We start from the raw sequence: 14,484 nt of genomic DNA on the forward strand, positions 1-14,484 counted from the left end.
TGCTGAGCCTATCTGGCTCTGAGTTGACACTTACAGGCGCTGCCTCATCCCCACTTCCTGCAGTTCCTTTGTTTACCTTGTTTACTTCTGTAACGTGGTCCAGACAGGTCCTGCTTTGAATATGGAAGAGAACCTTGAACATAAAAGCCAAAGATCCAAACCCTGCTGTGCCCCCTTGGATTCAATACCCCCAAATAAAAATCTAGTTTTGAAATTGTTCTTACTCTGCCTCCCCCATCCTGCCATAGGATGTCACCTCCTTCCTTTGCACATTGAAGTGATCACAGAACAAGTCTCATTTTTACAGATAAGCCCCCATGTTCAGAATGCGAAGCTTTCCCTTAAACCACATTTAAATGGCAGGTCTCCAGTTCAATTCATAGAAGCCACTTTTTTACACATAATGCAGTGAAAGAATATGATATTATTTGGGGGGTGGTAGTCAAATCCCATATGTAATGACATTGAGTCTTTGGGGCAGTTTAGCTCAAGTTCAGACACTAGGACTCCATTCAGTTGGTGTTTGGATCCACGTGTGGAACTTCACCGGGTCCTAATGAGTTACACCGGTTTAGCAGTTGCTGCTTGCAGAAGCATTTTTTTAAGTTTTGTTATTTTTGACAATAGCAGCATTTTTTGAATTTCTTCTGAAGCATACCAGCACCATTTTCCTTGTGCAAATTAAAAAACTAATCTGCCCTTGCCCTTCCTGTCCCATCCTCCCCCAAACAAACCCAACATCTGGCTTAAACATGTTGTTTAAATTCTTTCCAGAAAGAGACAGAGGGAAGGTGGGAAGGGAGTTTTCCTCCCATATACCTTTTTGGTAGTAGAGTTCACTGTCATTTCTGTTCTGGGCGGGGTGACGTGCCTGAGTAACATAAATACACCACAGATAGGAAGCAGTTGGCCTGTGGCCATGCAGCTGGATTATCCAGACATCCTTCACAGCTTTCAGTGCAACCCTTTATCCCCCTGCCTTGTTTTAAATAGCCAGAGGCCTCAGGGGCTGATGGGGCTATTGCCAGAGGAGATGGGGCGGGGGGTTCTGTTCCCCTGCCCCCAACACACCCCATCACAGAGGAGTCAGTGCTCTTCGGAAGGGGCATAGGAGGAATTAGGGCAAGATCAAGGATGCGGCAGGCTGTAAGCAAAGACCCAGATTAGCAGCCCCTGTAGTCTCAGAGCCAAGGGGTGGGGTATTTTTTAAAATCTCCAATAAATGAATACTTTTTGGAAGTAAGTTTATGGCACCAACATAAGTCACACAAACTTCCCTTTTTCGTGTTTACTTAATCCCCTCAAAGGAAGGGAGAACGGCAGACAGCTGCAACACAAAGTTAAAAAGCATGTTCTAACAAGAGGTGTGTAGAGTTTCAGGTATCCACCTTGGCCATTTCCTGTTGGGATGAACCCATCGTACACTAACAGAAGATCTGAGAAAGCTGTGTGTTTCATTCTGAAGAGTTACAAATCCTGGGGACCCTTAGTTTTTCTAGAATGAATGGGACATGGCAGGGAAAAGTTATTCTCAACTTGTTTGTATGTAACTAATCTAAACAAATGTTATCAAATGTTCCTAATCTCTATGATCTAAAGCAATATGGATTTGAATCATGAGATGAATGGATTAATGAAAGAAACCATGTGATTATTAAATTTAGTTTTCTTATTAATGAAATCTTTATCCTATCCCAACTAAGCTATTGTGGCTCGAAAGCAAATGAGTATTGAACGCTTTATTTTCTCTCAGAGATTTTGTTAGCCACAAATAACTTTTTAAAAACCTGCTTATAAATTTCATGCATTTAATCCATTCATTGGGGCGCCTGGGTGGCTCAGTCGGTTGGGCGCCTGCTTTCAGCTCAGGTCATGATCTCAAGGTCCTGGGGTCAAGCCCTGCATCGGGCTCCCTGCTTAGCTGGGAGTCTGCTTCTCTCCCTCCCTCTGCCCCTCCCCCTGCTCATGCTCGCTCTCTCTCTCTCTCTCTCTCACTTGCTCTCACTAAATAAATACAATATTAAAAAAAAATTAACCTTTTCATTCCACAGCCTACCACATATAAAACACTGCTGTAGGTTCTAGGGATGTAGCAGTGAACAAAAAGGGCAAAGGCCTTGGTTCTATGGAGTTTACAGTCTAGTTGGAAAAAGTGGTCAAACAAGTAGGGCAGATGTTGTTTCAGTAGCATGTAGAAAGATAAAGAAGGATGAGAAGATTTAAGAGGATTGGAGGGTACTACTTTGTATGAAGTAGACAGAGAATCTTCTCTGATGAAATAACCCTGGGCAGAGACCTGGAGGAAATAAGGAAATGAGCTGAGTTAGTGTGGGGGGAGAAGGGTGGGGTGGGGGGTGGGGATAGCAAATGCAAAGGCCCTGAGGTCATAGTGTGCTTAATGTGGAGGACAGGGGCAATGAGACTAAAGTAGAATGAGCAAGGAGGAGAGTGATAAGGGCTTGAGTTTCATTTTTACTCAGTAACGTAGGAAGCTTACTGGATGTCTTATTTTAGTAGAGTATCATAATCTGACTCACCTTTGTATTTTCTTAGAAAGTTGGGTGGGCGTGGAAGTAGGAAGGCCAGTTAGGAGGAGGTTGCAGTATTCTGAGAGGTGGTGGCGACTGGGATCAGGGCAGTGTCGATGGAGGTGGTAAAAAGTGGATTCTGGCTATATTTCAAAGGGAGAACCAGTAGGATAAAAAAGTATTGACAATTAAGAGTTCAATCTGAAACATGTTGATTGAGATATGCCTACCAGACGCCCAAGGAGAGAAATCACATAGGTAGGTGATTTTACTGATCTGAAGTTCAGGGAAGAGGTCTGGGTAGACATGTGAATTTGGGCACTGTTAGCACCTAGAAGAATTTTAAGTGGAGTTGTTGGCCTTGGCTTGGGTTATGGATGGTTTAGCCATAGTTAAAGGAGGAGAGGCAGAGAGTACTGGTACAGAGTCATAGGCATGCTAGTGGGCACAGATGCAAGGTCCCTTCTGACTTTGCCTATCTTCCCAGGGAAATTAAAGCAATTCATCCATCACCTGAGAGCAACAGGGTAGGTGGGCCCATGAAATCTTCTTGGGTACAGATTAGGGAAATGTGGCAGCTTGCTGGGGGGCACCTAGAAGCCCACTTGAGGTTAGTGACTTTAAAACTAGACCTTTGAACAAAGTCCTATTCAACAGCCTGGGTGGGGCATGGAGTTAAGGAGGTGGTAGAATTTCACCAGGGTTGGGGTTTCACCGAGCCATTACAGTGAAGAAAGAGAGGGCAACGTGTTAACGTTTTTGTACAAAAGCGTGTCGTGATAGAATATGGAACTTGAGTACTGAATCAAGTGAGAACATGAAGGTTCGGGGGAAGGGCATCAGAGCAATAGATGGTTGGTCCCAGTGGGGTGAAGACTTGCAGGAATGTGGAGGGAGTGAGCCACAAAGTTGGGAAGTGGCCGCTGGAGAGCACGCTGCTTAAAACTGAGGTTAAGGAGGTGGTGCAGATATTAGTAATGACAAGGTCATGGGTGTGACCTAGGCTGGGGTACCTAAGGTTGGGTGTAAGACAAGGGCATTGGGGAAGAGTTCCAGAAACTGAGAGGCCAAGGTATTATACGGAACTTCTCTGTGAATAAGGAAATTACCAAGAATCACAGCAGGGATCGTGGTGGAGAGATGGAGGGACAGTGGGCCCATCTGCCACTGTCTTCCAGGAATGAGGGAAGGGATGCGGCCCAGACGTCTGTAGAAGATTGAAGAGGAGGGTGGCAGCGGCGTGGTCAGACTTGGGAGCTTCAGAGAAACCGGGGCGCGCACCTGTAGCCTGCGGCAGCGGTGACTACCCTGCCCCACATCGAGCCTCAGCAAGGAGAGCTGCAGGAGAGAGAGAATGGCCTTGTGTCAGTGGGCCCCAGAAGCTCAGCCCCAGAGCACATTTCCATGTAGGTTCAGAAAGTGAAAGGAACGTCTGTGAGGTCCCTGGAGCAGTCAAAATCATTGAGACAGAAAGCAGAAGGGTGATTGCAGGGGCTGTGCAGAGGGGAGGACAGTGGGGGGTTTAAAAATGTCTATTGGGTATGGAGTTTCGGTCTGGGATATGAAAAAAGTCCTGGAGATGGATGGTGGTGAGAGTTGTAGAGCAGTGTCCGCGTATTAATGCCACAGAATTGTACAGTTAAAATGGTACATGTTATCGCATATATATTTTACCAGTTTTCAAAATGAAAGGACTGGTCTAAGGAAGGGACAAGGAAGTTAGAGGGAGCAGGGGGGTGGAGGGGTGTAGAAGTTGAGCCACAGGGAGTCATGGGAAATCTGGGTGAGTGTGGTGAGCAGGGGGGTAGGGCAGAGGGACTGTCTAAAGGGTCTCTGGTGGACTGGACATGGCAGTGGCTGGGCTCTGGCCTGCGTAGGGGGAAGGAGAGGTCTTCCCTGAGTCCCAAGGAAAGAGGGGGTTCTATGTTACTCTACATTTTTGTTTCTGTAGAATCTGGCACAGTGCCTGGCATGTAGAAGATGTGAATATGCTTTTGAATGAGTAAAAAATGAATTCTATCCAAAGAAAGAAAACAGCAAATGAGAATTTAAATGGCCTTGCTGAAAAACCCAAATATGTTTCCCCAAAAGTGATGAAGAATGACAAGAGCTAGAGTTGGTCTCTGGAGAAGAAAGAGGATTTTTGGCAAATGTGCAAAAGAAGTTATTGCGAAATTGAAGTTTAACTGGAAAAAAATAAAATCATAAACAGAAGGCTACACATGCGTAAAGGGTACTGGAACTGAAATCTTTTCCCACCTACATATGCGATTGCATGGTGAATTTGTGATTTGGAAGGAAATTATCCTGTTCTTGTGCTAAATCAGAAGATGATTAACTTTATAAAATGTTAAGCCTAGGTCATTCATTGCGAACTAAGTTTTAAGGGTTGAAATTGTAATATCCTCTTAAGTTCATAGGTTTGACTTTCCTAACTTAGGGATAACAAATTATGGCATTTAGCTCATTCATTTTGTTATTAATACTTATACCCAGAAACTAGAGAACGTTATGCCTGCATGCATCTTCAAAGGCTCACAAACATCTTTAAATTTACTGGGTATCTTTTTAAAAATGACCTTTTGCAAGTGTTTTTGGGGTTTTTTTCCCCTCCCAATTTGAGAAGGGTCACTTTTTTTTTTTTTTTAAGATTTTATTGATTTATTTGACAGAGAGAGACACAGCTAGAGAGGGAACACAAGCAGGGGGAGTGGGAGAGGGAGAAGCAGGCTCCCTGCGGAGCAGGGAGCCCAATGCAGGGCTCAATCCCAGGACCCTGGGATCATGACCTGAGCCGAAGGCAGACGGTTAATGACTGAGCCACCCAGACACCCCAAGAAGGGTCACCTTTTAAGGTTGCCGCCAGACCTAGATTTTCTTTTGATGACTCCAGAAAAGTGCCAGCCAGTGGTCATCTTGAATTGTGAAACGTGTCCTGCAGCTACCAGACCATTGTCATGCCCCCTTCTTCTTGTTGTTGTTGTTCTAGTGACAGCTATATTGTGCGTGTCAAGGCCGTGGTTATGACCAGAGATGACTCCAGCGGGGGATGGTTCCCACAGGAAGGAGGCGGGATCAGTCGCGTGGGGGTCTGTAAGGTCATGCACCCCGAAGGCAATGGACGCAGCGGCTTTCTCATCCATGGTGAACGACAGAAAGACAAACTGGTAATGGCAGACATGCAACCCACGGGTGAAATCAGCAACGCCCGATTTCTTTATTGTTTAATCATAAGCCCTCTTCTCATAGGTTGGGTTATGGTTGTTGTTTTTCCCTCCCCTTATTTCTCTGACTTCAAACTGTTATGAAAACTTAAGAAGTTAAAACTTGGGAGCTGATGCCAAATGCAACACGTAACCCTGGCTTCCCAGCGAAGGCACTTTTTACCACACACCATATACCACAGGTGCTTAGAAGTCGTGTATTTGGCTCTCTTGTTGGTGGCTTTGATTAACTAAGCTGTCTTTCTGTCACTGTAACAAGATACTCAAAACAAAAGTATGTGCTTTGTTATGAATCACACGGTAGTGAGCTTTGAAGTCGGGGTTTTTAAAAATGTAGGGTTTGTTTGTGGAGCATGCTATCAAGGTTTGGATGGTAAAAGGTCAAATGCGAAGGCAGAATGTCACCTGACGTGTGGTTACTTGTAAATACTGTTTATCTAAAAGATACTGTAGCTTTTGTTTCAGACGCTAATGAATAAAACGTGTTTGGAAAAAGTGGCATCCCACGTCTATAATAATTCTGCATGCTTATTAAATATGTACTTTGGAAAGTGATCATTATTCTTTTACGAGTGGAACATTGGTAGTTCGTACCATATAGTTCCATGAAGGAACTTGGATGTCCAGTTCTGAGTTAGGAACGAATCTATGATATGAAGAAAAATTGAATGTTCCAACCTATTTTTAATTGGTGGCCTTGAACCTGGAAGAACATCGCTCCTATCTGTCCATGGACTCAAAAGCCAACTCTTGCTTCAAAATGTGCAGGATCATATTGAATCTCAGAGAAAATATAAAGACACCACAGGAAATGTCAGTGTTACATTTGAGACCCTTAACAGCGAGTGTGTCACATGTTGAGTTTTATGAGTTAAATGTACAAATTTAATCTTCTTTTGCAACCACTTCTTACTGTTTAAAAAAGTTACCAAACAGATAAGACAGAACAATTTGTAAATGTTATATATAGATTAACAGAAATGCTATTTTCACACTTGATTCATTTCCCAAAAATGCAATGAATGAAAGTTTAAAGGGAGAGAACATAGCTCATTTTAAGAAGGGTGTCCATTCAGGAAATTCCCTATGTATTAGTCAAATAATCAAAACATTCTTATTTACAAGATAATCACAACAAAGGCAATGTAACCACACTACCAATAAAAAGTAAAATAACTACCATTCAGCTAATGCCTACCGTGTGCTAAATACAATGCTAGCCCTTTAGTTAGGTCACATCACTGTGTCCTTACAGTAGCCTATGTAATTATAACTGAAAAAATGAAGATTCAGAAAGACTCCTTGTTGTCAGTAATCCATCTTGAGGGCCTGGAACCAGTATTTGAAACCCTGTCACTCTGACCCTAAAACGGAGCCAAAGTCACATGTGTGCAACTGCTGTTAGCCCTTTGGTGTAGTTTTCTCCCCCGTGTGCATATTTTTATTTTTACATAGCTCTGACCAGAGCTTGTCAACAATTTTGTGTCTCATGTGCTTTGCCTTGACATTCTCATAAGAAATTTTCCACATTGCTGGTATCAGGTTGATGTAACATTGCTTATTTGATGATCTCCTTAGGGCTATTATAAATATTAAGGGTCCTTTCTCCCCCCTCCCCCACCTCATATGACCTACCTTCATTTTTTCCACATTTACTGTTTTCTTGGAATAATTTAGGCGGTCCAATTTTTATGACTTTGGATTCTTGTACAAAGAACTGCTACCAGTGTGTATGAGAATTTCCTTTAACACATGGGAGGTTCATATATTTTAAGTCTCTTCCAATTTGACAGAGTAACAGTGGTATCATGTTATTGAGTACTAATGGCATCAGTGTTCTTCTGTTTGTTAAACAGCTGTAACTGTGAATTATCTGTCAGTGTTCTTTGCTTATTTATCTATTGGGGGCCTTATTTTTCTCCTTGCCATGCGTGCCCTCTTGTATAAGAACGATATTGATCTTCATCTGCCTTATTTACTGCAAATACCCTTAAAATTTGTTGCTTACCTTTTTGTTTTAGTGTTCTTTTTTTAGCAAAACTTTTGATAGAATTTTTTTTCACTTGTTCCCTTTTTGTTTTTATTATTACTTTTGTGTTAGCAAATTATCTTGCCTGAGCAGTTAAATCTTTTTAGATCTCTTTTTTCTTGGTATTTTCATGGTTTGTCATAGACTATGTCAACCTAACATTGCCTTTAGATTGTCTCATCCAGCACCTTCATTTTAGAAATGTATTTATAAACTTGTATCTTACCACTGACTTATACATAATAATTTTAAACTTTTACCATTTTGGTAAACTTCTACCATTTGGTCAGGACCCTTTTTTATGTAAATAACCTCAGTTAAATTCCTGCAACATTCTGAAGGAGGAAGATACTTTTACCTCCACTTTGCAGTGGGAAAACTCAGTGCTCCAAGAAGTGATCCATTTCCTCGATCTAGGCACGTGATCATTAGCAGAGCCAGCCTTGGAAACCATTTCATTGTGAGGCCAAAACCTGGTCCCCTCACACTAACTGCAAGGTAATAGGGCAGTCCTGGTTGTGGACCAGCTTCTGTAATTTGTTGCTATTGCACAAGGATTGTGTGCCTTGTCCCCTCATCATGTTCCCCTGCCCCCGTCATGTTTCTCAGTCACTCAGTTTCTCTTCCTGCCCCCTCTATATTCTGTGACTCTGCACTTCTAGACTTTTATATGCCCTCGAACTGAAATCACATACCCAGTTGTGTTTCTCCGTCTCTCCATCCCTCATACTCTGGGAAATTCTGGACTCTTCAACTCTGTGGTACTTAACCCTGATCCCCCCTGCCCTATCCCACAGTACACACACACACACACACACACCCTTTGGAGATGTGGTGACTCCTCTTTTGGCCTCTAAGCTTCCATAACATAGCACTTTTGCCCCACTGGAGGGTATGAACCCATGTGGGAGCCTGCAGATAGGGTAGGTTGTTGAAGGACCCACTCTGAATGGTGGAATGGTGAGGAGAGGCTGGAGATCATTTTTGATGGATAGTATCAGAGTTGCTAGTATTCCAACTAGGACAAGAAATGCTTTTTCTGATAGAAACAGTGTTATCACTAGTTTTTCTAATGTAGTGCAGTTCTAGAATTTAACACATTGGTTCTTGTTATTTGAATTATATGTTGAAGCCTGGGAACAGAGCCACCATTGTTTCTGTGGGGAAAGTCTGTTCCAGACATCCATTCAGAAATCGTTATTTGGGTGATTTTTTTTTTAAGTTGGGGACAGTTAAGTTTTCTTGAGAAATTATATGTAAATGTAAAATGTCTGAGTTGAATCATTTTAGATAAACTAGAGAAGTTTACTCCTTAAATCCCATGAGAAACCACCTATAAAGATGAATCCCATACTCTAAAAGGCTGGTCATTCCATTTGTTGTACATGTGCAGGTCTGTGAGCATACATACACACGTGGTGGGAGTTCCAGCTGCTGAAGCTCTTTGAACAGCAGTTTGGCAGGATGTTCATTTTAAGTGTACATACTTTTTAACCTGGCAGTTTCATATTTAAACCCCATCCTATAGTGATCAACTTGCACGCAAAGATTTAAGGAAAGCAATGGTTCTCAGACATTTTTGGTGTCAGGATCCCTCCACACTCTTAAAAATGAGGACCCCAAAAGGCTTTTGTTTTATGAGTTATAGCTACTTATTTTTTACCGTATTAGAAATTAAAACTGAAATTTAAAAAACTATTTATGACAAGTTACTATATAACTATTTTCCAAAATAAAAATAATTAGAGAAAAGAGTAGCATTGCTTTATATTTTTGCGAATCTCTGGCTTAATAGAACATAGCTGGATTCTAATATCTACTCCTGCTTTCAAGCTGTTGCTGTTTGTTGCTTTGGTTGAAGTGTATGAGGAAAATCCAGCTTCACACAGATAAGTAGTTCAGAAAGGGAGAAAAATATCAGTAGCCTTTTCAGGTAATTGTAAATGTACTTGAATACCCCACTAAAACTCAGCTTATAGTAGTTTCTGAAATGTGCGATCCGAATCCACATTAATGAACTTTTCATAACCTGTTACATTAAAATCTGCTTTATCTTTCACTTTGAGTGGACCTTTTACTCGTTCCTGATTTCTTAACATCATGTCATTTGAAAAATAATGGTTTACTGAGTTCAGCGGATCTTCCAAATGTTGATGCATTTAATTTTGCAGTACCAAAAAATCACATTTCTTAACATCAATCCTAACATGATTAGAAAAGTTGTTAAGTATTGGGAAGCTGTCCAAAATTCTGATTTCACTGGAAAGTTCAGATTTTATTATTGGCAACAAATACCTCCAGTTGTTTTCCTTGAAGTGACAGGCTTGCTGTGTCCATTTTCAAGAAAGTATCTGCCAAATCCTGGGTCTGAATAACCATCATTCATCCGTTGGTTGTTCTTTCAAGTAAACCTGGTGATCCCTGGAAAAGGCAGTTCGTTCAAGTCACAACTAAAGCAGTTGCACAAGTACTTTTCCTTGAGACAGTCATCATTCATCCATATGCAGGAGAAGTGAACAGGCTGCTAGCCGTGCCCCTTGCCTTCCATCTGAGCGTTTGTGCAAAGCCCACTTTTCTTCATATACTTCAGCCAGAGCAACGGATTACAGCAGCTTGAAGGCAGAAGCAGATCTGAGAATCCAATTATGTGCACTTCTCATTTCACCACACAGGATAAAAGCTGTGTGTTCAAGGGTCAAGACTTAATACTTGTTAACTGCTTCATCAAGGACAATCCGACATAAAACTGGCCTTTTCCACTTGGCCCACGTGGCAGTGATGAGCCCAGTGATTTGCATCGAGTTTGGTGCTGTCGCTTGCCTCCATGCATGGCACACAGCACCCAGGTTTTACTCCCTGTGCCTTTGGCACCCTCACCAGAAATGGCAAAAACTGTCTTACTATGTGAAAGTTTTTTTTTTTAAGATTTTATTTATTAATTCGAGAGAGAGCATGAGTGAGAGGGGAGGGACAAAGAGAGGGGGAGAAGCAGACTCCCCACTGAGCTGAGAGCCGGTCTCAGGACTTGATCCCAGGGCCCTGGGATCATGACCTGAGCCGAAAGCAGCTGCCTAACCGACTGAGCCACCCAGGCGCCCCTATGTGAAAATAGTTTTGCCATCCTGGACCCTCTGAAGTGAGGAGGGGGTAGAGAGGGAGGGCTCCCAAGAGCTCGCAGAACAAAATTTGAGAACATGTATAAAGATGTTCATTCCAGCACTATTGCTAAAAGCGACTGATTAAAAATAACCTGGGGGCGCCTGGGTGGCTCAGTCGTTAATCATCTGCCTTCGGCTCAGGTCATGATCCCAGGGTCCTGGGATCGAGTCCCACATCGGGCTTCTTGCTCAGTGAGGAGCCTGCTTCTCCCTCTCCCACTCCCCCTGCTTGTGTTCCCTCTCTCGCTGTGTCTCTCTCTCTCTGTCAAATAAATAAATAAAATCTTTAAAAAGAAAAGAAAAGAAATAACCTGAATGCCCATTAGTGTGGAAAATGGCTGAGTAATCCTAACGTATCCCTACTGAGCCATGGAACAGAACTTCTTTCCTGTATCTATCTCTAAGACGTGTTCTCAAGGAAAATAAAAGGCAAGTTGCAGAGCCAGTTATAGGTGTAGCCACATTTAAAAACACTCACACACAAGCTTAGGTGCATATATAAAGAAGCCACAGGAAGGGACCTGGCTCTGTGTCCCCCATCCTGACAGTGGCTGACTCTGGAAGTGGAGAAGCATTGAGGGTGGGGAAGGAGAGAGGAGCCAGAATGGCGCCTTCGTGTATTTGTGTAGATTACTTAAATCTTTGACACTATGTATTTCTTGTGTAGATTCTTTTAAAGCTTCCAACGACAATATTTAATCACCTTTTTTTTCCCCATGCATCTCATTTAAAAAGATAACCTTTTTAAAGGCTTTCTCAAGTTGTAAGTTAATACCAAACTTCACTAGAGGGTTTACACCTGTGAGGTTGAAAACACCTGAACTTTTTCATTTTTGTCATTAAACTTAGATATGTAATGATGTTATTTTGCTTATCGGGACATAAAGTGATGGTACCTGATCCCCTTCCCCTCACTTATTTTAGGTGACTGAACTTTTCTAGGAATTTTATAACTTCTCTAAGAAAATTTGCCGCTGGAGGATCTTAAACTTGGAAAACATTGACCAAAGACTAATTTTTTTTTTACCCTGAAAACATGGAGGGGGCGCCTGACTGGTTCAATCTGTAGAGCATAAAACTCTTGATCTCAGGGTCATGAGTTTTACCACGTTGGGGTAGAGTTTGCTTTAAAAAAAATACGGAGAAACTGGAAGTCTTTGTTTTTACAAAAAAGTTTATTTTGAGACTTTGAATTGAGACTATTAAATTCTAAAATAGATAACATTTGTTGGTTAAAGCCTTGGTTATTTGGATTTCCCCAATTTGGAATGGGGCTGGGCTGACATTTAATCATTGCACTATTCTTAGAGAAAAATGGCCATAATAAGCAATTTAACCATAAATAGAACTGTGTGAGGGGACCATTGTCTTCTTTCAATACAATGGGATAAAGTGAACTGCTGGGGACCTCCATTTGATATACCAATGTGACTATTATACTCATATTTATTAAGTCAGAGACCATTTATTAGGCAGCACTTAATTTCTGTTTGCTTAGATGTACTCTTGAAACTTGTATGCATTTAAAGTTATTCTGTAATTTGAATTTATACTAATTTAGGCAGGGCTTTACTCTTGCCCTTCGCTTAGTCTAAAATTAATAAGATCTTATTTTGTTAAATGTGGAGCTTTGCCAGAACAAGATCGAAGCTATTAAACTTAGCAAAATCATCTTGGTGTACCTAATGAGGCCGTAGGAATAAATATTTTCGCTATTTTGGAGTTTTTTATGAATAAAGAATGACATTTACATTCACATGATTGGCAGTGCTTCTTTGATTGTATAATCTTAAACCCTGGTATCTTTATCAGCAACAGCACTGTGCTGGACATGCAGTTATTTTGTAATACATCTTGATCTTCTGCAGCTTGGTTAGGGGCACAAGGCTAATGCACATGAAACTGTTAGAAAATCTGTGAAATCAAGTACCAAATTGTGAAAGTCACAGGAAGAACTGGAGTAAATAAAAGAGTAAAATGTGATGGTGGGAATATCCTGGGAAATGAGTGTGACCTTGTTAAGTTTCTAGTTCAGTGTTTTCCAAGCATGTTGGTGTCTGTGTTATTTCCATTTTAAAGGTAAAATGATCAAGGGTCTGTAACAGCTCCAAGTCATAGCTTAGTAAAAGGCATTTCTGGGCCTAGATCACCAGAAACTTGGAGATTGTTTGAATAATTCAGATAGAAGTTTAATAGATCATGGTGGGAGCAACTGAAATGAGGTTGATCTAGAAGATGTTGAAGTAAAAATGAAGTGGACCTGATGGTCAATATTACAGGAGATAGGGAAAGCAGAAGAGACAGAGACAACCACAGAGATTTTGAGCTGGAGAACGTATCAGCATTGCTAGATACGGGAAGTTGGCAGAAAGTTCAGAACAGGTTAGTTAATTTTTTCAACATGTTGCATGTGAGGTCACTGGGAAACACCCATCAGGACAGAGGAGGGAAGATGGAGAGCCATTAAAACAAAGGCCCTGACATAGAAGCAGTAAATCTGAAACAGAGCAAGAGCCCCAAGACCTGGGCCCTCAGCGTAGTAACCAACCTCCCCCCACCCCCGCCCTGCCCCAGTGAGGGGTGGGAGGAATTAAAATGACTGAGAACCAAGATGGTTAGAAAGTACAATGAGGATCACCAAAGGCGAACAGGGCAGGGTCAACAAAGAGCAGATGGTCCACAAGGAAAGCAAAGGCTTCTTTCAAAATGGAGAGACTCACAGATAGGAGAAGGCAGGGATGGAAGGTTTTCATTAGTTGCCAGCAATGATGGATGGTTCCTAGTTGGATTTTTGGTAACCAGACACCATCACGACTCCTTCACAAGTAACCAGCCTGTGTGTTTCAATCCTTCAGGTGGTATTGGAATGCTATGTAAGAAAGGACTTGGTCTACACCAAAGCCAACCCAACCTTTCATCATTGGAAGGTCGACAATAGGAAATTTGGACTTACTTTCCAAAGCCCTGCTGATGCTCGAGCCTTTGACAGGGGAGTGAGGAAAGCAATCGAAGACCTTATAGAAGGTACCAAATTTTGTCATTGCATTCTTAGGTGGACAATGGGAATGTTCCGAGGTCTTTTTTATTCCAGTTGTCTGCCATCCTATATTTATGGTTTACTGGGGGGAGGCCTGGGGGGTTAGGTCAGTATATGCCAAAACTTCAGGAACAGCCACCGAGAACAATTTCCAAGTGACAGTGCAGGGGAGAAGGAGATGGGTTTCAGAGTAAAGGGTGATCCCAGTTGATTTTTAGGCTCTGTTCCAAAAAGGTAAGTTCTGGACTTCCATGTCAGTGACTTTTTGACAAATTTCACCTTCCCCTGACTATTGAAATGGCTTTGGTCTGATCCGTGTCGGCTCAGAAAGGCAGAGTGGATTCTTTTTTTTTTTTTTTTTAAGATTTTATTTATTTATTTGAGAGAGAGAATGAGAGATAGAGAGCACGAGAGGGAAGAGGGTCAGAGGGAGAAGCAGACTCCCCGCTGAGCAGGGAGCCCGATGCGGGACTCGATCCCGGGACTCCAGGATCATGACCTGAGCCGA

General features: G+C 42.0%; 1 protein-coding gene across 3 annotated transcripts in view; it reads left to right on the forward strand.

The window, feature by feature from the left end:
* The window catches only part of SPRED2 (sprouty related EVH1 domain containing 2), a 114,686-nt gene that overhangs the window by 78,706 nt on the left and 21,496 nt on the right, over window positions 1-14,484 (forward strand). For 2 of the 3 annotated variants that reach the window (XM_025868571.2, XM_073897637.1), the window contains exons 2-3: window positions 5,518-5,695; window positions 13,795-13,963. In XM_025868571.2, coding sequence (XP_025724356.1) covers window positions 5,518-5,695; window positions 13,795-13,963 — 347 coding nt within the window. Of the gene's footprint in view, window positions 1-4,479; window positions 4,762-5,517; window positions 5,696-13,794; window positions 13,964-14,484 lie in introns of all 3 variants that reach the window. The other variant, XM_073897638.1, reaches the window with a different exon arrangement.

This window comes from Callorhinus ursinus, unplaced genomic scaffold, assembly GCF_003265705.2.
Source record: "Callorhinus ursinus isolate GAN/ISIS: 27379988/994484 unplaced genomic scaffold, GSC_fseal_2.0 scaffold10, whole genome shotgun sequence".
Lineage (NCBI taxonomy): Eukaryota > Metazoa > Chordata > Mammalia > Carnivora > Otariidae > Callorhinus > Callorhinus ursinus.